Below are 26,085 nucleotides of genomic sequence, written 5' to 3'. Positions count from 1 at the left end.
TACTGCCATGAAGATGAAAAGTTACAGTTACTTGATGATAAAAGTAACTCGTTCGATTACTTTTGCATAACCAAAAATGAAAACCTCTTTTGTCCAGATGATGGGCTTACTTCTTCCTTTGAAAACATGACAGACACCACACGTTGCTCCTAAAAGCAGTTCCAGTGTCAAACAAAGCCTGAGCAGATTAAAATAGTCAGACCTCAACTAATTCCTAGTTTGGTCAGAGTACCAACTCTGCATTGTCTTGCCCCTGGAAGGAAATCGGCCAGCGGTGCAGCTGATGAACAGCTCGATGGCAATGAATTATCTTTGTGTCTGTTTATACCGTGCTTGCTTTAGCCTTTCTCCTTCCCCTGTTCTTTTCTGATCTATCGCTTTTTTGGAGGTCTTAGTTTACTCTGGACCTCTCTCATACATCTGGGCTATTCTTCAACTGACTCATTGCAGGGACTTTTCAAGGCATATATGAGTTCAGTCACCTGCACAATGCATACCGGCCGACTGCAGGCTGAAAAATGACCTTGAGTCACGATTTAAGTGTTTATTCAATCCAGGACTTATTATCAACTCTGTCAGTGCTCTGGTAGCGTAACATCAGAAACGTGTTTGAGAGCCAGGTCAGTAGAGTGTTTTCTAATCCCTCTTAGCGGATAAGGCTATTTGGGAGCACACCAGGAGCCAGTAAACATCTGTACTGCAGACAGATGGTGTCAGATACAATGCTGGTATGGACAAAGACGTATCCTCCCTGAGAGAGGTGCAGAAGTGCACATCTGAAAATTTCCTTTTTAAAACCGTCGTTTGATGTCTCTGAACATATGTAACACTGTCAAGTCCCCTCATAGCTGAGAACAATACATTTGGTTTGAGCCGCCAGTGGGGCCTCAAAGCGCACGTTCAACTTGCTGTTTATGATTTATAGTTGGTTCTGCTTCACTGACGGGTATGGTTCCAGCACAGGAGTCTTGGCCAGAGCTTTACATTTAGCGAAAAGTCAAACATTTTGGGAAAGAATCTAGTTTCCAACCCCAAATGTAAAGGAGAGGATTTGTATCCATTTCATATCCATGTATCCAGTTCAAAGTTTAATAAAAAAAATCTGCCTACTAACAACTCAAAAAGTTTCTAATTTATACATTGTATTTTATTTTTAAAGAAATAGAAATGTAAAAATGATGCCTGTTGTGTCTATTACTTGGCAAACATCAGCTGAGCACAGTAACTTCCTGATGTCACAGTAACCGGAGTAGGACATGATTTTAGAAACGCTGTGTGTGCTTAGTCACTGCCCAAGAGTGGTTTCTGATTAAGAAAAATAATTCACCCTGAAGTCAGTGCCTCATTTCTACACATCAAAACCTTCTAAACAAGATAACACACAATTAAAGTACTCTCATGGGGAAGGGCGTAAACTTTAAAAATTCCTTTTCCTTGAAATCAGTAAAACAATGACCATCCTTATCCTCCATTCTGTTCAGTCCCTAGATCTCCTGCTGCACCCAGAGCAAGACAAAATATGTGTCAATTATTGTCCGCATGTACTGAAGTATGGAGTATACTGTATAGGATTTGGGAAGAGCAAACGGCGACGAAATGTTTGATTTAGACTGTTGAAAGAAATTTAACCAGAACCCCAGTTTCTCCCTTTCAGCAGTCGATTCTCAAACCACTTGGACAGGCGTGTGGCGAGAGTGACGTCAGTAAGGAGAGAAAAGGAAGTGGGGTTTGAGTCAGAATTGATAGGGCCCACATGTGTGTCCCTCTATGTGCTCAAGCTGGATTTAATATTTCTGTATTCATCACTATTTGTCCGACTGTTCAACTTCAGTTGTAGTTTTGGCAAGTGCACTTTGGACTCAAACATAGCTGTATGTTAATAATGGCTGATGACCTATGTCCTGTCCGGGGGTCCAACATGGACGGCAGCTTAAGTTCTCCCCATTTTGTTTTTACAATTTGTCATCTGCAGCTATTTGATGGTGACACAACAAAGAGGCAGCACACTCTGTAGAGAATTTGCGAGTGTTAAGCCTTAGAAAATAATCCTCTGTCCTCTTGCCATACGCACACGTCTAGCCAAGCTCCTCAGGGTTAGTGTGGCCATAAAAACGACAACTGCAATTTGGGGAGACACAGCAGGGTGAGGAGCTAACGGCTCCTGTTCCGTGGAAACTCCATCGCTGACCTCCATGCTTTATGGGAAAGTTCAGTGTAACTCTTGTATTAGTACACAAATACCAAGGGGCTCACTGTGGGTGTGAAACATTACAAGTAGTAGTTGGGTTAAGCTCAAAATAGCACAATTTGACCGCCTTTTAAAGCCCTGGTTACTTAAAAACCACACTTTTAAGTAGTTAAACGACTGTCTGTGAGCCAGCATTGTGCATCTTGTCTCATATTTTGTTCTCACTCTCATAATTACAGTATATCTATGGCTTGGTTCAATAACACCACAGTGTTGAGTACAATGTGTACAAAATCCAGCACATTAACTTACTTACATGCCCCTTTGCGTCTCTTTTTACATGTTGTCTTGAAATGCACATTCTTTCATTTCAACACCTGCAGTTGTTTTTAGCTCTTACCTTCTGACAATATGTGTCAATTACATTTGAAGACCACCTATAAAACACAGTGTGGCAGCATTGTTTTGACACATATTCCCCATGGAAACAGCGTAACAAAGTTTCAGTCCTATGAACACAGATGGGTCACAGTTTGGTAATTTAATCTGCACTCGGGGGCAGAAGTCACCTTGTCTGCTACATCAACAATAACAAGCGCCCCTTTCATGGGACAAGTCCTGTTCTGTCCCACCACAGGGATCTGTCAGAGGCTCCTGGGAATAGTCCTGTCTGTCTTTCTGCCTTTCTCTGTCTTTTTCTCTTCCCTGCAAATCATTCAATCATCACCCCCTCTTGTTATTGTGGACTATACCTCAAGGTTATGTTTAATATTAGGGTTTCGTCACAGAGACAGACTTCAACAAGTTAAGATGAAGAAGTCATGTAAGATGGATTGAATTAGTCGTCTGAATCTAAAATGTTGCATTGTTTGTCTCGCAGAGTGCCAAGAGCCTTCAGAACAACAAGGATTCACGCATCCTGTGGACCAGAGATGACTTTTTACTCACCACTGGCTTTGATATGGTGAGAAACCCTTAACTCTCGTTAAATGTGCTTGTACATCTTGCATTTGCAGGCACCTTTTGTGCCAATATTTATTCTTAAACATACGATATAACAAGACTACAATAACTGGGTAATTCCTTTTTCAATTTAAATCGTTTATGTACACAACTGATCAAAGACACACAAAAAAGCCCTGAGATCAACAATTCAATAAATGGCCTTTGGTTCTGAGATGAATAAGAAGTACAAGTATAAATGAGTGAAAATGACCATCATGCATTACTGCACCTGTAAGCTATGGCACAACATCATGATGATGTAACTTCTTAAACGGGAACTACGCTCCATTTTTGGAGCTGCTCCATAGGTGATGAATTGGGAAAGATGTTACAGATGGCACTGAGAGCACCCAGGAGAATGTTCTGACTATAGGAGGACATTTTCTCTTTCAGGAAGGAGCACACTACAATATAATAAAGCTCATTTGGGTTAAAAAAAAAACTAAAACAAATATCTTGTGGGTCCACTAAATGAGTTTCCCATTCATTGTCTATGGAGTAGCTCAAGGCTTTCCAAGTTCAAGATATATTTGTCTTGTTTCTGGCTTTGCAGGAGAGTCGCTCATGTAACAAATGTTGATTGAACTATCCTAGGCCATGGAAATAACCTATTGGAAGTCTTAATTTAGGTGGAGTTCCCCTTTAAGAACTCATTAGAAACTCATAAGAGTTTCATTTAGTTTGTATGAATGCTTGTGTTAACCTGTGTTTGCAGTGCTTGACTTCTCATATTGTTGTGTGTGTAGATGCGTAGTCGGGAGGTGAGGCTTTGGGACAGCAGAAAGCTGAACTCTTCGGTGAGCTCCGCGTCCCTTGGCATTTCCAACGGGTGAGTACTGCTTCAGTATGCAACCGCTGCCCCCCGTAACTGACACAGTCATGACACTGACCCTGTTGCACTTTAATGTCTTGTCACTGAGACGAAGACATATTTAGCATAACTTTTATGTGTGTGGTATGTGGATATTAGTGTGTAGCATTTACATATTTACAATGTATGGAAGGCCTCTGCACATTATGGAGCTGGACGGGCTTGCAGACCTCCCAGAGCTTTCACACTGTCCCTCACATTCTTGCCATTTCCTGGGTCAGAGCCACACACAGAGACTGCTGTCCTCTCTCTGCGGTCCTCTGTACATAATCACTGTGTAGGGTCAGGCAACAGCAGTACACACATCAACACTTCTCCTTTTAGCTCACCGCTCATAATTTTTTTGCTCCTGACCTCCTCCAAATCGCTCCGTTTATTTCTCCAAACACGGTTGCGGAGGACCGGAGGAGAGCAGGAGCGTGGCTGGGCTCCAGAGAGGAGAGGAATGGAACGATGGAGGAGGAGAGAGAAGAGAGAGGGTGGGAGTGAGGGGTTCCTCTGTCAGATCCATCTCATGCATTTTAGTGCTATTATAAACAGGTTTGTGGGCCAAGTCATTCCAAACCAGAGCAGATCGGACTCTGCCAGGCGATTCAGCACACTGTGGTGGATTAAATAAATGTATTATCATTATTATCATTACTGTAAAAAGGCAGAGAGGTAGCTGCATAGAGCCCTTTGTGGTGAGGCTATGGCAAAACAGATTCCACATCTGTTTGGCACAGGTATTTGAGAGGCTGTGTGTGCCCATGTTTGGTTGCAACAAGGACCAGAAAGTCTGAAAAGATATGGGTCAATGAAAATGTATGTAAATGGTATATATATATTTTTTTAGCCCAAGACTACCACAGGGAAGCAACCTCTGAGGAATGTTATTGTTATTTCGTGTGTGCGTGTGCGTGTGCGTGTGCGTGTGCGTGTGCGTGTGCGTGTGCGTGTGTGTGTGTGTGTGTGTGTGTGTGTGTGTGTGTGTGTGTGTGTGTGTGTGTGTGTGTGTGTGTGTGTGTGTGTGTGTGTGTGTGTGTGTGTGTGTGTGTGTGTGTGTGTGCGTGTGCGTGTGCGTGCATTTAGGAGTTGACACAGCGGGGTCCTAAATTCCTTCCTCCTTCTTTTGAGTAAGACTGATAGTTGCTTGTCTGAGTGCATTGCATTGTTTGGTGCCAGCATACTTCTTTTATGGAAAAGGAGGATATCTAATGTACCATTCTTTTGCTGCCTATTAGCAATGGAAATATGTTATTTTTTTTGATAGTCATACTAGTACAAAATGTAGAGAAATCCCCCAAAAAACAGAGCACACCAGGAACTGGCTGTCTGCTAAAACCACAGAAGATAGTGTTAATTAGTTAATTTTATTCCAAGCTCTGTCTCCTTGGTGTGTTGTCTCATAGACAGAGGAATGTGGATGTTCTTTTTGGTTGTGATTATGGCACAACTTGAAGAAAATGTAGCAGCAGTGTGAGGATTTCTTTAAGCGTCCTGCTCATCTGGTGAGAAGCTGTTGAGTGTTCCTGATACCTCGGCGGGCTTTGTCTGGTTTCCTCAGTGTCTGTCCACACTTTTTTGAATCAGGAGGAAAGCCCACCATATTGGATTTATTAGATGCATTTAATTAGCTTTGGATTTGAGAAAAGCCCTTTGGTTTCCTGTATTTAATTAATTCGATATGCTGTGATTTGTTTCATTGAACATAATTGCCGGGGTGTGTGCCGACCCATCTGCAATGTGTCCTGTATTAAATCACTTCAATCATGCTATCATATGCCGGGATGGTGTGTCAGAAAGCGATCACTCCCAAGGCCACATCCCCTCCAGATGTCTGTAGACCAGCAGGGATATAAAACAGGTAGGCAATCAGATGACAGATGAGACCTTGCCCACTCTGGCTTTTTCCCCTCCTTCTCATTTCATCTTCATCATACCACAATTTTTTTTCTTTAACCCTGTCTCTCCCAACTCTTCTTTCCCCCTCTCTCTGTTAAGCCTGAAAGATATCTGTTAAAAAAATATCAAAATACATAACTTTAGTTTATATTTTTTTCTGAACTAGAACAGTTCGTGTTTGGCGATAGAGAAAAACAAATATCACAATATTTTTGAACAAATACCTCAATATTGATATTGTAGGGACTACACTATATGTGCTTTCACAAAATATTTACACAATGAGACTTTTAATAAATAATCGCTACTAATGTGGATATAATCACTAAGAGGGTAAAGGCATATATTGGACCGGCTAGAACAATTCAGAAAATCCCTTTACTAATGCAGCCTTTAAAACCAGGAAAAGACACCACTTCTTTCCCTGTTTAAATGTAGCTGCCGCACTGACCAAGGTCCCGTCTGGGCTTCGGACCAAATCTGCTGTTACAGGCTGTGGCTCCATTCTTGTCTGCTTATCTCCACAGTGGGAAACATTGGCAAGAACAAACAAGGCTTCAGGAGTTAAATTGTGGGGAAAATGTAATCACTACTTCTTATTTAGTCATAGCCAATCTTAGCCAAACACTTTATAAAGCTAAATAGCTCCTAGACGTAGTGTGCAATCAGCTAACGCTGATAACAGAAATAGCTGGCCTGTGTCTAGGTAATGGACAAGGTCAAAATGTTTGTTATTGCTGGCTGTTTACTCATTCTTACTGTATCTTTTTTATCTGTGTTTTATAATGCAGAGGGAAAGAGGCTCGTGTCCTTCCACTCATGCTAACTACTGTTTATCCAGTATCTCACTGTGCTGTTTCTTATTAGACAAAGGCACAGTACTTTTGTGTCATTCAGCTTGTTGACTATCCTCAAGTTCCCTTTGGCCTTCAGGGTTTTAATTGTTTGTTTCTGCTTTGTTATCATGGTTGGTTTTCTGTGGATAATTTTGTTTTAGTTCAGCCTAACTTCAGAGCATGTCTCTTATGTGTAACTAAGCAGCTATGACAAAGACAGTGCGCAATAATCAACGACCACATCTCCACTTTTCTCTGCACTTGATAGATTGAACCATGCCAGCTGAGGAAGCTCAAAGTCAAACATCCAGAGTGGGGCATTTCCTCCCTGTCATTTTAGGCCTGAGGTGCATATAAAGATGGATTTGTTCTTTTTTTTTCCTTGTCTGTTTTTAATTAGAAGGGCCGTGGTGGACACAGTGTGTAATCGGAACAGTGAGCTGGCTTGTATCAGGTCAGCTGAGCTCGTCCACGACGTTCAGTAGGACTGTTTTCTTTGGAGTGTCACAACATAAAGAGGCCTGGGAGCGTGAGCCAGTAAAATTGGGTTGTGGGTGGAATATAATTTGGATGGAGAATAATGGAGGGGAAGTGTTTATTTTTTGGTTGGGGTTGAAATGGAGACTGAAAAATTGAGGGATGGAGGGTGATGAGCCTGAGTGGGGTGTTTTTAACTGTGCAGAGGTAGCTATTATGGCATGCCCGTTTTCCATACCGATCTGGATATTGGAGAACAGCATGGCTCTCTGTGTACTGCTCTCTCGCTCATACTCTTCCCTCTATAAACCTGAATTATAATAATGAGTTTAATTGGGCCTCTAAGCCAGCTGCAATCAGTGAACTTTACAACTGGGCACGATTGCAACCAGCTTGCCGCCTAAATGCATGAGACGTCATGACAATTTCCACCCTCCTCCGCTTTAGCAGTTACACACACAGACTCACCACGCTCAGCATTAACACGTCAAAGTCTTGACGATGCGTGTAAAGTAGCTTGTCAAAAAAAAACTGATTTAATGTGTTCTCTGAGGGTCAGTTGGTTAGAATTCAGCATGACAAAACTGAAATCTCAGAGAAAATTCTGGCTTCAACTCCTGTGATTGTCCTCAGTTACTAACGATGTTCTGCTCCTCTCCTCAAGCACATGAACACATACAAGTCGACACATACACACACGCACAAAAACCCACACGCACCCATCTTCTATTACTCCTCATTATGGCTGCTCTCGCTGTTGCGGGTGCCCAGTGGAATCCTTCCTGCAGTTTGGAGACGACTTAAGCCTGTCCCTGAAGAGCCGACTCCACTGTTTTCCCAGCCAGTCACAGGTTACACAAAGAACTCGTCCTCTGAGGCAAGAACTGCTGACAGACGGCGCTGCTTGCAGAGAGAGAGCAAGAGAGAAGTTATGCGGTTGATGCATGGGAGTGCCCCAGGTGTGATGCACATACTCACACCCTCTATTGAGTCTCCACAATCTATTCCTGTGTGTTTTCCTACCAGGGTCGTGCCTGGGAGCAGGGCCCAGTCATTGGGTGTAATTGAGCCAAACTCCCTTTAATCAGATGGATTGAGAAGAGGCCTGTGTCCCAGAAGGGAACCAGCCTTTTACAGAACAGTGCCCCCCCCCCCCCCCCTTTCTTCCACCCCGGCCCAGGCACTCTTAAATCAGTCCCAGATGAAGGCTTTCCTGTGGGGATTAGGTGCAGCTGCAGCACCGCTAACCAAACCAGTCCCCCCAAATAATGCCACAGAACGTTTCAACGATCGTTTGACCTTGCTCCTTTTCTCAGAGTTCACTTTCTAACAGCCAACAGAGCTTTGTTGTTCGGGTCCGGCTCGGGAAAGTCATGTTTAAGGTGGAAAGACAAAAACTACAATATTCAATTGATCTTCAGGGTCAAGTCGACAGTTGAGCTGCTGCATCCCCCGCCCCCTCTCCAAGATAGCCTTGGGGGGAGGTTATAGGGTAAAGATGTGACCGCACACGCTCTGTCAAAGAACCTGAACGCTGTGTTCTGACAGTTGAAACATGGTGTCTGGAATCTGTTAGACATTTGGGGTTTCAGTTTGTGATTCAGTGGAGGGGGACTTTAACCAGGAAGAGAGGATGAAAAGGAAGGGGAAGGGAGTTATGAAATCTCCTCTTATTTGTTTTATATATATATATATATATATATATATATATATATTAAAGAAATTGTCTCTCTATAAGCTTTGATGGGCTCTTCATGGAAGCTCATGGGGCAGCCTTCTTCTACTCGATAACACATCATTGAAGAAATCATTTGTTCTTTCATGCCCTGTGATCAACTAAAAGACTAAATGTTCTTTTTATTCCAGGTCCCTGCTAACCTGTCAAAAACACAGCCTCTATCCATCAGTGAATCCTTTTGTATCATTATCTGGGTACCTATTAGACTTTCTGTCTGTTAGCATTTGTCCCCCCCATTCCTCACTGCTATTCTCTCTGTCCAACACAGACAAAATGGAAGGATGGAGTTTTTGAAGGTGCTGGTGTCTGGGATTCTAATTAAGAGTTGTTGTTTTTTTTAGTTTTTTTTTAGAGCAAAGCCTAATGGAGCCTCTCAGAACTGGTAAAAACACATGGAACTATGTGGAGCGTTTGGCAGGGGATATTTAATATAATTCACAGAGGGTTTTGATTTCATCCCGCAGGTATGTGCTCAGCACTCCAGGGATCAGAAGGACCCTTTTGTGTGAACTCACCACAGAAGGAAAAATAGAAAGAAAAATCCCCCCTCCTTCCTTACTATCCCCCAACAACCCCATCTCCCCCCCTCCCAGCTTCTTCCATTCACCTTTATTTTATGATATGTTTGGATTTATAATTTCATGCACACTGAACTGGGGATGATTTGTCAAGGGAAGCTGCTCTGCATTGCGTGGCGACCTAATGTTGTTAAGGTAATTGCACAAATGACTCAAAATTGGATGGCTTTCTGGACCACTACTGTCAGACTTCACTTTCCATCCTTTACAAAAACAGCACCGGGGTGGCACTTGCAGCTGCAGATATAACTTTTCTCCAACATCTGGAAAAAGGCCTTTCTTCACCTTTATTAAAAATGCACTGGCAATAACATTTGGGATCTTTGCCCTACCAGAAGACTTCACACTACTTTGGACCATCCCAAGTCCATTTCAGCACCCTCCTCCCTGCTCTGTTGGGTAAAGTAGATATCCTGTAACTGAGCATCTGATAGAGATGTGAAGGAGGCTGGGTTGGCAGAAGATGCAAGGACAAAGTGGAAACAGCACAGGCCATTATTCACAATACACGGATGCAATGCTAGGAGATGAATAAACACACTGCTATTAAGTATCAATGTAATGAGATGCTATTTCTGGAGAAACTGCAATGGCAGGTTCAAGGGGATCTTCCAAACTAGGAGTAGCTTTTGAAAATCCACAAGGTTGCCATAGTGCCCCATTTGATTTATGATTAAATTAATTATTGCTACTCTTTTCCAAGCTTCCCTGTATCTTCATTTCATCTTTTTGCTTTAAATCCTTCTTTTACTTATTCAGTTAGTCTACTATGTCTTACTGCCTTTCTGCTTTATGTGTTATTATCAACCCCCTCTTCCTGCCCGACTCTTTTTCATCACATGCATGTGTTTTATAAGGCTCATGATTGTCCCTTTCACGAGAATCAGGAACCGTGGCGGGGCAGAGCTCCCGTTTTTAAATCATGCCTCGCTTTTGGACGCCAGTCTCCTCCTGGATGCCTGCCACCTCTCTCTGCTGCGGTAGAGAGAGCAATTTGAGCGATGGAGTGAAGTGTGTTTCCCATTAGTAGATGTTTTTTTTCTGCCCTGCACCCCGCCCACCCCCACCCTACAGCCTGGCCTGCACTGCTGCCTCTGGGACTGCTGCAACCAGGTAGCATGTCACTGCACACCTCATGGCCTTACAAAGAATAATAAAGGTACAAAGGGAGTGATAGAGAGACTGCGTTATTGATTCAAACAGACAGGAGTGGCTCAGGCCCACATAATTCATATGGACAGAGATAGATAGAACCTGTTTGATTAAAAATGAGATACAACTTGAGGTAGTTGTCAACATGGAAGACTATTTGACCTAGTTGGAGTCTCCAATGATTTGTATTCGACACATTTTATGATGCTTCTGTACCCTAGCATAGTAGATTTGGATCAAAACCATCAGCTCTAATTTGAAGTCGTAGATCCACCATCCATCAGACAAACTGTGCGGATATTGTGGTAATTTTTATGGCTATAGGCTACATGTTTCTGTATAATTCTCCATTCATCTTGTGGCTGCTGTTAGAAGTGACCAGAGAGAAATGGTGGTATTTGTTGGATTTTGAAGTGTATCTTTTTCCTTCTCATGCTACAATGTTCCCATCATTCTGGTAGTGTACATGTTGACCTTTGCCTCGTCTGTCCATGACACTTTGCATATATTATATTTATATATATTATATATTTGCATATTTATACTCTCCTCAGTGTAGTTTTTGAAAAATCTGATAGGTCTGACATTTAAGTAATAGTGTCTTTTCGCTGTTCACCATTCTTCTGTTGATATCCAAAATGTACCAGAGGGTGAGAAGCCAAGAGACTGTGAATTTTAAGTCTCCTGGCTTCTGTCATTCTCATGTTAAGAAACAACTGTAGACTCCAATGCAAATATCACACAACTCTAACACAAATTCTATTTTGCATGAATCAATAATGAAGTGAAACGCACCTGCACGAGAAACAGTTTAGCAGCCTATTATCCCATTAGTTTGATTCTTGGCATGTGAACACCATAGTTAATGTTTCATTTCAAATTCAGCAAAAACAACACTCAAAAAATCCACTGCCAATACTGATGCCTAAGCCAATCTCATAATATCTTAGGCAATGGCTTTTGCATGTGTAAATGGTCTGCGTAACATCAGCACAGCACTCATCCACATCTGGCACAATAGCCAATCCAGCCCAGCTTTCCTTCTTCTTTAAAGTGAGTTTGAGTGAGCAGACTTTTCCTATCGTTTAATAGAAAGAGCAGTCTAGTAGGTGGATCGTCTGCTCATTGTATTCTCTTTTATGATCACGTTTCCATGATAGAAACCAGTGATGTTGGGGCTGTCGCTGGCAGACCTGCTGTCTGAAAAGGAAACCCGAGACAACAAAAGGAAAGTCTTTATCGAAGAGACTCCCTGATTGGTCAGTGGCAGGTGGGCCACATGTGCTCCTGGCTGATGTCACTTCCCATGTGGGGCCTATTTGTCTGCCCACACTGTGGAAATATGTCAATGTCAGTGAGGCAGGAGTAATATGCCATGCTTAGTTTAATGGGAAAAGTGCTGAGGCGTGCTGCTGCTCAGTGTGCGTGTGTGTGTGTGCGTGTGCGTGTGCGTGTGCGTGCGTGCGTGTGTGTGTGTGTGTGTGTGTGTGTATGTGTGTGTGTGTGTGTGTGTGTGTGTGTGTGTGTGTGTGTGTGTGTGTGTGTGTGTGTGTGTGTGTGTGTGTGTGTGTGTGTGTGTGTGTGTGTGTGTGTGTGTGTGTGTGTGTGTGTGTGTGTGTGTGTGTGTGTGTGTGTGTGTGTGTGTGTGTGTGCTGTTATACCTCACTGTGTTTCAATTGTGCTGAAGCACCAGAGGTTGTGACACACGGTTAAATGAGTGTATGGACAACAGTGATGAAAATAGCAGGGAAAGGACATAACAGCATCACTGCCTGTCTGATTTCTTCTCGTCTCTATGGAAATGTTATGAAAACAAAAGCTGCTCTGCACCTGCACGGCCTCCCTGTTTTTCTGCCAAAGGTTGTGTGTGTGCGTCTGTGTGAGGGCACTTGGCCCTAAGAAGATTAAAAACTTTCATCAAAATGTAATTGGTGGGAGAGTTGAGGAGGTGATGGAGGCCAGGAAATAATTTCCCCATTGTGCAAAGCAAGTTGGAGTGGGAGAAAAGAAGAAAAGATGGAGGATCCTCAGGGGGAACCCCAGTTGGTCTTTAGTCTGTGTGCTCTTAAAGAAACCTCTGTGGACCTTCCTGCTCTAACATCAACTGAATGTCCTCTGTTTGAAGCCACCAACATTATTTCAGCAAGGTCAATTAGTCAGTTCGCTATTGTATGAAAGCTTTGTGCAAAGCTGCGGTGGCAGGGGGCTGAAGAGTTGGGATAGAAGTGGGAGGTAGAGTCTTGTAAGAGTTGGGAGTGTAAGCCCTCTATTGTGTCTTTGCTATCTTTTGTCTAATACTTTCCCCCCTGACCACAAAAGACGAGGAAAGCAGACTTCATCATGAGTGTTGATTTAGAGAACCTGTAAGTTGAAGACGTCCTGAGTGCACTAAAAGATTAATTTTGGAATGTTATTCTGCCATTTCCATTTAGCAGCTGTTGTCGTCCAAAAATGCACCTGCCAGTGTTGTTCGCAATCAGACCTACATGTGTATGAGGTGGTGGTTTCCTGTAGTGGGCTGTGCTGTCTTCCATCAAGTGTGTGGATTTTCTCACCCATAACTCCCATTGCGAAAGTCACCTGAAAGTGGTTCCTGTCCTGGTCCATTATCCATTGTATTGTGGGGGGGGGGACCGCAAGAGATCTGACAATGCCATTTCCTACAACATAGGGGCTCTTCCACTGCAGTTTGTATGTGTGTGTTGAGGGCATGTGGGGCAAAGGTGTCTTTCACACCTGCCCAACCATGAGCTGGAGGGACTGCCTTTCTACTGGCAAGCTGTAAGGTCCCTCACACACATGTACATACATGCATTCTTCATAGTACACGCCACACTGTCATACGCATGTACATGCCTGGACGGGTACTTTTTCAGCACCGGTAGACCATCGCCAAACAGTTTTCATCATCACTCAACAGGATTTGAAAGGTGGAGTGACATAGACCTAATCATCCGTACCTTTATTCAGCCATGCGCTCAAGCGGTGATACTTACTTTAACAAGATAGTACACTTTAAAACAAATAAAGTGAATTCATTTTCTTTGTTTCCATTATACCAGCCCTTAGTCCAGTTTCCATGTTGGGAGCACTTTACAATAAGGTGCACAACTTTTTGTGTAGTTATCAGGAATCAAATGAGGACAGAATGAGGAACTAACTGCTAGTGAACCATTAGTAATCACTATGTATACATTAGTTAATTGAGAAATACTGTAAATCAGTAATGACTTCATAATTGATGAATCAATATTAAGTACCTCCCTATGGCCACTTTCTTCAGCTGCTGAGAGGCACAAAATTCAGTCTGTATTGGACTCATTAATTACCGAAACATTAGTTACTGTTATTGTGTCCCCCAAGAAAAGTCAACTGAGTATTTACAACCCTCATTACTTCATCATTATCTTATGATTACCTACCCATTTTGTGTCACTACTCTACTAACTACTATATAGTCCTCTATTTTATTAATTATTAGGGAAGTACTCAGGTCATTCCTCACTCGTTTTAACCAATTAACTAATTAATTTAATAAATTTAACGTCATTAACTAATTATTGGATACAAATGCTTCACTAGCAGTTAGAGATGGGCATGAGTAGTTCATTCCAAGATCGAGGAATCGCATCAATTCCTTGAGGTCCAATCAAGTACTCTTTTTTTCCAAATCTATTTTTAGAACGCAGAAATAATGATGCACAGCGATACAGCCTACCCAGCAACTAATGCTTATTCTCAAACAAAACAGTCACAGTTACCCCTTTTAAGGATTTATTTTTCATAACCACAACTTCAAAACATTGTCTACTTATAAAAATGTTATTAAATTTGTGTTTGCATGCTGTGAATGATAAGTCCTGCTGTGGAGAACAGAGGTGGCAGGTATCAGCCGGTGCTGCTTTTCCAAAGCGCTCAGTATATAGATTAAAAATGAGCCCCCCCAAAGAGTCACAGGACCGATATTGTCGAAAAAGTCCAAAAATGCTTAAATCAGTCATAGGATAGCCTGTCTAAAACAGTCATGGCATAGTTTGTTGAAACAGGTTAAGAAAAAACAGAGCTGATGTGCCTTGTACCAACATGTTTACTGTATCCTGCTGTTTCCAACGGGTTTCTTTATAAGCCAGCTGTGTGGATTTGGTCTTGGGGTTAGAGTGGAAGAGCAACTGCTTTACAAAGCACTGTAGACAAACATGTTTGACCAAAAGACCAGTCCGAAAAAAGAGGGAGGCCCAGCTGCAGGCAAATATTTAAGGGACCACTTGTTCCTTAGAGGCCAAAGGGACAAAGCTGGGGAGCTGCTGGGTCTTTCACTCTGACCTGCCTGGGTGGTGTTCTAGAGGAGCAAACCTTTCATAAGCACTGGACTGAAAAACACTGGGTTGATGGACGAATGGCGAAAGAAATTCATACACGTGTGCTGGTGAGGTGGCCTGTATTATTCTTAACTGTTCTCCACACATCCTGGCCATCATGGTGCTTCCACGGTCCAGTGCTGATGTGAAGCTGTCGGGACAGCTGTTAGCTGGCAGGATGCAAACCGTCTCCACGCTCAGCTACGAGCTAACTACTGTGCAAACTATTCGTCTTCCTCCTGGGGACGTGTTGGTTTTTAATTTTCACTCCCGGCTTTTTCCTTTCTCAGAGAAATACTTTGAATTTTCAACTGCTGTCATTTTAGGACCATGCGATAAGTCAATATGATAATTTACATCCTTTAAATAGAAACGATATTTAAAAAAAAAATTACAATTACATTGTCTAAATGGACAATAACAAGCCCATAAACTCAAACTTTTCCGAAAATGTTATCTCAAATACCTTAGAAAACACAGTTCAGTGCGATTAACATCAGCTGGATAACATAAACTGTGATTTCACACACGTGAGCAGATATCCTCATATATTGAGATAAAGTCTGATGGAAGGTGAAACATGAATATCGTCATTACTGACACTATTTATATTCTGACCCTTGCACAATATGTTTATTTTAAACTAGAGTTCATAATGAAATGAAAAAAATATCATTACTGAAGTCATTTTTCAAGTATCTGCACAGGAGTATAGAAAGAGCGATGCTTATTTCATATAGACTATTTACCAGAAAACATGATGTATATCATTATGGAGATATGAAATGACCTTTTTGGTTTTGGTCGTATCTACCAGCCCTACGTCATCGTCTAATCTCATAAGATAAGGCAACATGCAGCCTGACTGGGAGTAACATTAGCAGGTAAAACAATGTGGCAAATGCTGCCTGATTTTGTGGCAAGCGATTTTGTCTTGATGAAGGAAACTGACAATATGGCCTTTTATTCTTTTACTCTTTGCTCGACTTTCCGTTCAGCTCAGTTCAGTTTATTTTCAGACATTTCAGACAAAGACATTTCATGACAAACACACAAATAATAAATGTATAAGGTCTGAAAAAAGGGAATAGGCAGAAGCTAAAGCTTATAACGCCTACCTCTTAAAACACATAAACTTAGGTAGCTGCTACACACAGGTCAAAAAGAAAATGTCTAATAATTAATTTATTGCTGCTGTCAGCATACACAATCAACATATGTTTGAATAATGTTTCTCTTGAGAACAGTTTTTAAAGTAAATTAATGTTCTGCAGTCTTTTAAATCTATGGCCAAATCATTCCAAACATTCACTCCAACAACAGAAATACAATGCATTTTTGCATTTGTTTGCACTTTTACCTGCAATACTCACATACAGCGGTTACAAAGCCTTTGTCTTAAATCCTTCCTTTCCCTGTCCTTTATGCAGTGCCATGCCCATTCCACCTTTACTGAGTATTCCATTCCACTCCATTCGTCTCCTATGTATTTGGACTGTAAAGAAGATGGGGGGATGCAAGACGTTGAAACTGGAGTGGAACACCACTTCCTGCCAGCTGCATGCAGCAAAAACCAAAACTGCGAAAAGACACATGGTCTTCGAATAACGCACACAAGCATCACCCAACATAAAATCCATTGATTGGAGTAAGTTCTGCAAAAATATATGATGCTTAGAGAGACAGAAAAACAGACAGAGCGACAAAGAGACGGAACGAAAGAGAGACAGACAGAAAGGGAAAGAGGAAGGAAAAATGTGTTGGCTGCTGAGATGGAGCTGGCACCGCGTGCTCTGCTCCTGACCTTTTTGTGGGTTTGTGTAAATTATACCCCTTTCGAGGGAAAATATGTGGTGGTTGAACTGGAGAGACCCCCGCCCCCCGTCTGTCTGCTGTCGTTTACTGTTTTTTAGGAGTGCTCCGTCTTTCAGACCCCCCTTCACTGGCTCATGTCTTCCTCCTTATTTTGTTTTAGATATTTACTCCTTTGCTTGATTAAGTTGTTTCCGTCTTTCTTCACATTATAATAATCCCGGTGCAATTTTTTCAATTCGTCACCTCTCCCTCCTCAATCTCAACCCTCTACTTTTATGTCTTTATATCTGCCTCCCCCCACTCCTCTCCCTTTTCTCTCTCCCTCCCCACAGTTATGCTATTTTCTGCTGTGCATGGAGGATACATTTAGCTTGCGGTCACTTGGACAGTGATGGCTACATTTGCTGGAGGGGGGTGGTCTGGTGAATCGCTACCTTCTCTTAGCCACAGTGGGCTCTGTGCGGGCTGATGCAGACTTTCCACTGGGGCGAACCCATCGACTTGGGGTGCCTACCGGGGTGCTCAGCCGCCTTGCCCACACCCCCAGGCCACAGCCCGGGCTGGCAGGCACCCACTCAGGCACGCGGCGTCAGCCTGCCCAGCGGGTGTCCCTGTTTATGTTTGTCTTGTGCGGCGGCTAGTTTCTCACTCTGCTGTTGTGACCATAGCACCACCCAGCCCAGCAAACCACCCCTTTCTCTCCAAGAACTACCCTCTCTGATCCTGGCCAAGCCCCGGACAGTTGTGGGCTGTGCGAGGCTTTTGGCATCTGTCACTGCAACTAGACCGGACAGAGGTCGGCTGTGGCTTCAGGTCCACATACTGAGGCAGTGAAGAGCCTAGGCCATACTTAAAGGACCATACTGGTGGTTTTGCATGTTTTAGCTCATAAAATACAAATTGTGTACTTTTTGTAATTACCATTGACTTGATCAGTGCAGCATGAAAATCAATTTGCATAGACTTGGGTCTGATAGCTAATCCTTTGCAGTGACCAGTTTTAATTCCACTTACATTTTATGTGAAAGATGTGCATTGCCAAGCAGCACATCGGGTACACTTCTGAAAACTCTTGTTCTGAGATTTAAGAGCGGGTTATCGAAAAGTATTAGATTCATAAGCTGAGTTGTGGGGGAAGATTAAAAAAAAGTAAACATGCATTATTACTTAAGTTTATTTGACATACTAAGGACAGAAATAAATCACACAATACCACAAGAATTACACAATAACGTCCAGTACTTGTTTTGATTTTGGTCCACTGTGCATGTTGTGAAAAAGATTCAATTTCGACCAGTTTTTGTAAATAAAAAAAACAAGTTGTCTTCATTTTTCTATATCGTTATTTTTTACAATATTTTGAACCTTGAACCAGTCTGTCTGTCTGTCTGTCTGGATAAAGGAATACTTCACCCTCTTAACAAACATTTGGATATCAATTACTCTATTCAAGTGTTGCCTTGAGTTTGTATAAAGAACTGTTTTTGTCGCACAATTTCAAGCCAATTGATACTCAAATGGTCATTATGAGAGTAAAGTTTTCCTTTATTAAGTACTGTTTATTTCAAACATGTTTGAAAGTAAATGGAGAGTTTTCACAAGTTTACCTCAAAGGCAAATGTGCTTGTACAGGCGTGTAACACTGATAACTTTACATCTATGAAGGTGGGTCTTTGTCCCTGTTTAATCCTGACTGCTCAGGATATGTAAACCAGCACCCTAATTACCAGACAAAAGTCTGTAAAAATCAGCCTTATCCCTGTCTGCAACTCATTCACCAGCTCACTACTAATCAGCACCCAGACACGTGTGACTGTCCAGACCCTCCCTATGGACAGGATTAGCAGATCAACATTTTCCGTGTTTGAGTGTAATGACTTACTCCAAAACACACCCCTTCCTCTGAGTGTTATTAGCGGTTAGAAACAAACAGGTGTTTGTTGGTCGTAAATTGATGGTCTATTCCTGTAGAGTTAGAGTTGACATGCAGGGGTCAGAGGTGGCCTCAGCCCTGTAGTGGCAGGATGTTTGAGATGGCCATTATGATCTGCCAGTGAACACTTATGTTTGGGTTGGATGTGGATGTGTGTTTGGGGGAAATGGAAATAGTCTGACAGATGTGAATTACTGAAGTCAACCTTTGTGTCAGAACACATAAGGATGGCGAGCCCTGTTCACACACGTGTACACACAAAATACAGTGGATGGCTAAAATATTTTTAACTGCTGCTCCCATCAACAGCAGTACATTTTTTACCTTCTGTCTAGGGACTCCTGCCTGATTCTCCAAACTTGGGGTATGCCAACCGCCATCAACTGTAGATAATACACTGACCATGGATGAATACCTGGTACAACCCCATCTCAATAAATTGGAACCATCCCTTTAAGGCGATCGTTTGACAATTCTATTAACTGGTTACTCCCTTACATCATCCTTTCAATGCTTTTTGTGATATTATTCCCACATTTGTCCATGAAAACAATTCACAAACGCTAACAAAACTTACTTGTGGCATCTTATCCACTCGGACACATGGGAAGGGGTTTCCATCCTGTAAGACACACAGTACAGTATGTGTAAAACATGCTGTCTACCACAGAGACACCAGGAGCACCTACTGTGATGAAAAGGATTACAGGCACATAAGCCGTGCCTGTCGCCACCCTCCACTCACCACACACACACACACACACACACAGACACACACACACACACACACACACACACACACACACACACACACACACACACACTCACACTCACACTCACACTCACACTCACACTCACACACACACACATTGCTCCAATGGTGGAGGTATTTCATTCCACTTTGAGTAATATACAGTATCTCTAATTGCCAACCTATACAATACTTCCAAAACTTCCAGAAAAAATGTCTCCGAAGTTTGTGTCCAAAATGAGAGTTATGCCATTTGCATTGGTGTTGGTAGGGCTGATAAAATTAGTGTAATGTTTCTTTTCTTTTTCTCGCCACTTGCCCGTACCCGTTATATGCCCACCCACGTTACAGGATAGCTCAGTTCAATTTGAGATTACACAGGAGCGCCGGCCCCAAACAACGTGGAATTTGCAGATGTGTATACACGCCGCAGCCATGATGCAAGTAGAGTTTGAAAGTTAGCGCAGGATGTGTACACAGCAGTGTTTGATGAATGTCTTCTGGTGTCTTAAGGGGGGGATGTAACAGAGGCCTGAATGCTTGGCCTCATAGGCTTTTGGCTGGGTTTCTCCCCATCAGTGTGCTACTCTTAGTTTGTGGACAGTCTGCTGTTTTGTTTGCGCTGCAGGTTTTTAGCTCTTAAATGTTGCTGTATGTCTTTGAAAATGATAAATGGGGGAATAAAAAGGAGCCTGGAGGAAGAGAGAGGAAACAGTAGGTGGTGGTTTCCAAGTCTAACATGCCACCATGGCCAGATCTTTTGCTATTTTTTTTTTTTTTTAAATAAGTGCATAACCGCCTAAGAGAATGTTTTCTGTCTTAATTAGTTTTAGAGGTGGGGGATTTGTGTTCCCAGTGTTTGTTCATTTGCTACTCTCAGTATCAATTCAAGATCAGTTCCAGTACATGCTGCATATGCCTCGTATGACACTTGTAAAAATATTTACATCATGTATTAAAAGCTGTAATTGCAATGTATTTTTTAACAATATTAAGCCACAACAGCAGGTAGCAGCTGCAGTAACAGGAAATCATGCCTTAATAGCATGCCAGACTCAGCATCTGCTTACCTGACCTGAACTTAGTGCCGCATTACTTTTTACAGCATATCATAAACAATCATAGATGCCTCTGTTTAACTGTATAAGTGCAAGTCTTTGGTTGTGTGTGTGTGTGCGTGTGTGTACGTGTGGGTCTGGATCTGGTGAGATGAAATTAAGCACCAAGTAGTATGGTTTTAATCATTACCTGGGACTCTGCCATACAGGCTGTGTCAAGATGATCCTCTCCTGCTGATTCCCCCCCCACCCTTCGTGTGGATGCACGTGTGGCCCCCTTGCAGTGACTAATGAGACTTTAGTAACTTTATTAGATCATAAGCCCCATGGTCATTTTAATGCTTCGCTGTGTCCAGTCATGGGAGGTTAAAAATGGTTCTCTTTGTTTCTTTCCACTTTGAAGTTGTAATCTTTTGCCTCCTCGGTGAAGTTACATGCGGTGCAGGAGTCCTTGATTTGTCTGTGTGTGATGAACGATGCATTACAGTGACAAGCGAAACAATGATAACTCCCAGTTACTGTCACGCGTCATTGGGTTCCTCTGTGTTTTGTCTGGAGACGGTTTTGGTTAGAAGTTTTGAGTTTTTTAGGGCCCACGACGAAAACAACAAAGCAACTTATGATGCTTGAGGTTTGCCAGACGCTGATGTGGCAGGAGTGTTGGTGGCGATCACTGGAACACACCAATTGGGCCCTTTGCTTGCCCCAGGTGTGTCTAACTACTAGCTCCATGAACAGCTGCTCAGACCTTCATCACTTCTCATCACAGCTGTTTTCTTACAAAGGCCATGAGAGACAAGCAACCTTTTGCAAGGCTACCTGACATCCTGACCTATCTGCAATCACCACAGGGGCTCTGGGGATTGTTCACTTCAAGGGAATTTAATGTAGAAGTTACGTTGTGAATTAACTGTGCGTTTGAATCCAAATGGTTATAGCTAGTTTTAATTCAGAAAAAGGATAGTCCAAGAAACTGATTCCTCCTGCCAGTAAACTCGGAGAGAGTATAAACTACTCTTACTGGTGTTTTAATCTAAAATAACTGGCTATAATTATTTGATAGCTGCATGCTTGAGCTTTTGGTGTCATCTGCCAGTCTTAGGGCGCTTATTTGGATTTGACAGACTCTTCTGGCATCTTTGATTACGGAACAGTTCTCTAACCAATATGTGCAATTATTTTACCCGCTCCTGCACCCCTTTCACACTCCACGACCTCCTCTTTGTCCACTACCGCCTCCACTCCTCGTCGTTAATACCATATTACTCATTTGCTTATGTTTTTCTGGATGAATAAAATTCCCCCACCCTCCATTCCTTTAATATGACAAGCACACTTGCTTTCCAGCAGCGACAGGCTGTTCTGTTTAGGTGCTCTTTAATTCAACTGCTGTCTTTTGGACGCACTCACATCACTTTTTCACACAAGGATAAGCTTTTCACTGCATGTGGCCTTGATAGGTCTCAGCCAGTTACAGTGTCCCTCCATCTCCCTCTCTCCTCGCATTTCATCATCGCTCCACTTTATAATTTCCTCTAATTCTTTCCACCCTCTCCTTCTTATCATACCACACTGATTGGATCATCACTCTCCATTTCTGGTTTCCTCATTTATGTTCATATTTTGCTATGATTATTTCAACACCTTGTGCTTGTGGAGCTCAAGATTCTTTATAGCTCTATAAACACAAGACCAGACCTTTCTGTGGCACTCATATTTTCCTTTGGGGTCCTACCTCTACAGTTGAATCAACTTGGACCCAGATGACTTGTCTACCAAAGACTTGTAGCTACATTAAGCAATGAGCAGTAAGCAATGTCATTATTAATTGTCAAACTAGAAAAAGTAGTAGGTGAAAATACTGAATATAATATATAGCAGGTTCGGTAAAATCTGGATAAAAAGGTTTGTAGGTGACACAAACAAAAGTCACTTTACTACATTAGAGAATCTAACACTCTACTGTCCTCTTCTACATCTGTTTTTGTGTTAAAGTTTGGAATGAACAAGATTTTCCATATATGGGAGGTTATCTTATGATTTAGAGCCCAGAGCATTTCTAATCTTCCAAATGAATATGATTTATTATTTTTCTTTTAAACAAAACTTCCCCCTATAACCAAGAATGGCATTTATTGTGCAACCTGGTAGTTCAACTGGTAGAGTGTGTGTTCCCATGTGCAGCGGCTCCTCCTCTGGCCTGAAGCCATGCTTCACCATCCTACTTCATCACCCTGCTTCGTCACCCTGCTTCGTCACACTGCTTCATCACCCTACTTCGTTAGTCCTCAACACCAGTTTCAGCACCTAGTGGATTTGGATTTATTTTTCATTTTAGTGTGCCATACGTTTATTAGGAGCATTTTAAGATTATAAAGAAAAGTGTACAAATTGCCAGAAAGGTAAGAATTGCTTCAAACTGTAATGGAAATAGCTGTTGCAGCCTTAGCAATTAATCATAACACTGGTAAAAGTATTTACAGGTGTATTGAAGTTATTGGCATTATTGAAACATTCACAACCACAGACAAGTGAGACTGCAAGATGAAACGAAAGAACATAGGAAACGGTGTTCAGGTCTTGTGTTGTCACCAGGTTACTCTGCAGCTGGTGGGCATTAAACACTAAACTGATATTCTCCGAGCCTGGGATGCAGCCTGAAGAACGCAACCAAATACGCTTTGGCACCCTCCTGGGAATGTCCGTGGCCCCTGGCAGTCACATTCTGTAGGCCCATATTTACACAAATGTATAACCCTGATTTACTCGTTGTACTTACCTGCCAGCTTGCCTTTTCCATTTCTAGTATGAAATGTTAATGAGGGTCGGTTTTAATTCTACTGAGGGTAGAGACAATAACTAAAAAAGACACAAATGACAAGCCTAGGATGGAAGAAAATATCTGCACTGGGGAAATCACACTGCCATTTGTTTTTATATCTAATAATCTACTAAACAGAACGTGAAATGAATCACATGTGTGCCTGCTAATATAGGTTTCCAAAAACTAACCAAAGTCATATTCTTCCTTGGTCTTTTCCTGTTTTTCTTTCTCTTTCTCACTTCTCATCTTTCCCCTCACTGATTTTTGGGCCATCTGCTGGCACAGACTGGTAGTTGTATGGCATAAGAGGAACTGGTGGCACACCACCCTTCATCTGTTATTACTACTTCAGAAAGATTTAGAAGGAGGGAAGGTGGGGTGAGGGGCAGGAGAGTTGGAGTGAGTACTGTAGGGAAACAAGCGGAGCGCCAAAAACTGGAGCCAGACAACCAGGTTTTCCAAAAACAAAGTGGTGGTGTGTTTTCTCTACTCGGCTCTTCTTTCCCTTCTCTACTCTTTTGCTCTCTGTGGCTTCCATTCCCTTTTTAAAAAATCCCTGGCGCTTGTTGATTAGCACAGAGCAATATAGAAACTGGATGCAGCTCTAGAATAAAAGCTGGATATTTCAAATGATGATTTGTGTTGGGAGATATTTTACAACTGTTTCATAGTATAATGTATGTAATTAAGCTGTCAGCATTTTCTGATACTAATCAAATCTTTTTTTTGTAGTTTATGATGAGTTTGATGCTTCATCTTGTGATTTTTTTGTTGACTTAATTTCATGCCCTAAAACTGCTGACTGAAAATAATCTTGACTATGGTAGGAGAGATGGTTTGGGGTTATTGGGAGGTCAGCTGTGCTGTGTGGGCCGTTGGACTATTTGGAAGTTGGAAAACAGAGGCAGAAAAAGTAATTTCAATAAAAGATTTAGAAGTGCAGAGGAAATACACACGACCTGGTGCTTGAACACATTGTCTTTGGCTGCCTTCTTGCAGCCCTGAATTTTGAAACAAATTAGAAACAAAAAAATGAGTGACACAAAAAACATAACATTTCTCACTCAGAAGTAATTCCATGTGGAATTTTTTTCTGGTTGATGACTGGGGAAAAGGTCCCTTGAAACTACAATAGGGGCCATTGAGCAGCGCAGGCTGAGTGTGAGCGTCAAAGTTGGACCCCATCCAAGGACCAGGTTTCTCTTAAAGCCAGAGGAAGAAAAGAGAGACTGTTTTATGGAAGAAAATGGGAGAGAAACACACACACGCTCACACACCCCTGCTCTCCCTCTCTTTCCTCCTTTCTTATTCACATACATGAACATTTGCAGATGCCTGTCTAGAGAGGAAAGAAACATGCATGCCTTCTTTCAGCTGCAGGCATTATTCTAATCTGACATCATCTACGTACTGTATCTTATCCGTCTTTTAACCTGGAATACCCTCCAGTATGGGTTAATGAGAAGCTAAAACAGGCTAAAAAATATATATCAGGATAAATAGAAGGTTAAAACGGTGGAGGAAGGATAAAGAAGTTAAAACTTATTGACCTCCACAGGGTGTACTGTTTCTCCTGTTATTTCACTGGGAAGTTTGCTCTTGCTGAGCAAATTGATATAATAGGGCCTCCATAACAGGAGTGGAGCTGTTTTATATGTTTCTGTTGTTAGCATGGGATCTTGCACAACAGCTCCCAGCTATGGGCCGGTATATTAATGCGTTCGTTTGCAGGTGTGGGTGTGTGTTTGTGCATTCTGCATCAATCCCTTACCAGCATCCTACCTATAAAACACATGGGTGGTCAGCCTGTTTATTGTGTGGGATTGTAAACAATGTTCACTCATTAGGCTTAGACCAGTGACTCATTCACAATGATTAAATCCACTTACAACCCTAACCTGAGTGTTTTTCGGTCAAAATCTTTTTTCCCATTTTGCCTCCAGCTCACTGCTGGTAAGGAAGAATTTTTAAGACCTGTCTTCCAGGAAAGCACACGTTAAATACTCTTGTAATAAAATACATTTACGGTGGTGGTGCATTTTTGAATGTAGCAAAAATAATAAATAAATTGTAATCACTTTGGTGATCCTCTGACTTTTCTGGTTGCACCACCATCAGGTGTACTTTGTGTGTATTGCTAATTATTGAATGTTAGTATGCCAACATACTAAATGTAAATGATGAACTTGGCAAACATTATACCTGCTAAATATCAGCATGTTAGCATTGTTGTGAGCATGTTAGCATGCTTGATGTTTGCATTTAGCTCAAAGAACAGCCTCTGTGTAGATATCTGACTGACATACAGTCACGCACTTTGAAATTCATTTGCACAAATACACAAGCATGTATACATACAGACACACGCACTGACCAATGTTTGGGTGATTATAGTATCCAGCATAATCTTACCGGCACTTTGATCCCTTCTCTTTCCCGGACTCCCTCTCTTGTGATCCCTCCCCTGAACCTGTTGAGTGATGGCTTATATGGGAAGTGAAGTTAATGACAAACATAATCCCCCTTTGCCTGTCAATCTAATCCTTCCACGTACAAGCAAAGGTGGAAACTACAAAAAAGACAACTTGTCATTTTTTCATTTGGATATTCATTTAAT

General features: G+C 42.0%; 1 protein-coding gene across 2 annotated transcripts in view; it reads left to right on the top strand.

The window, feature by feature from the left end:
• The window catches only part of LOC310959592 (mitochondrial import inner membrane translocase subunit tim16-like), a 117,990-nt gene that overhangs the window by 29,656 nt on the left and 62,249 nt on the right, over window positions 1-26,085 (top strand). For both annotated transcript variants that reach the window (XM_083930998.1, XM_083930996.1), the window contains exons 8-9: window positions 3,069-3,152; window positions 3,940-4,022. In XM_083930998.1, the coding sequence (XP_083787124.1) occupies window positions 3,069-3,152; window positions 3,940-4,022 (167 nt within the window). The remainder of the gene's footprint in view (window positions 1-3,068; window positions 3,153-3,939; window positions 4,023-26,085) is intronic.

Source organism: Echiichthys vipera, assembly GCF_963691815.1.
Source record: "Echiichthys vipera genome assembly, chromosome: 17".
Lineage (NCBI taxonomy): Eukaryota > Metazoa > Chordata > Actinopteri > Perciformes > Trachinidae > Echiichthys > Echiichthys vipera.
The sequence above is the reverse complement of the archived record's forward strand: the minus strand, read 5'-3'. Positions and strand labels throughout refer to the sequence as shown.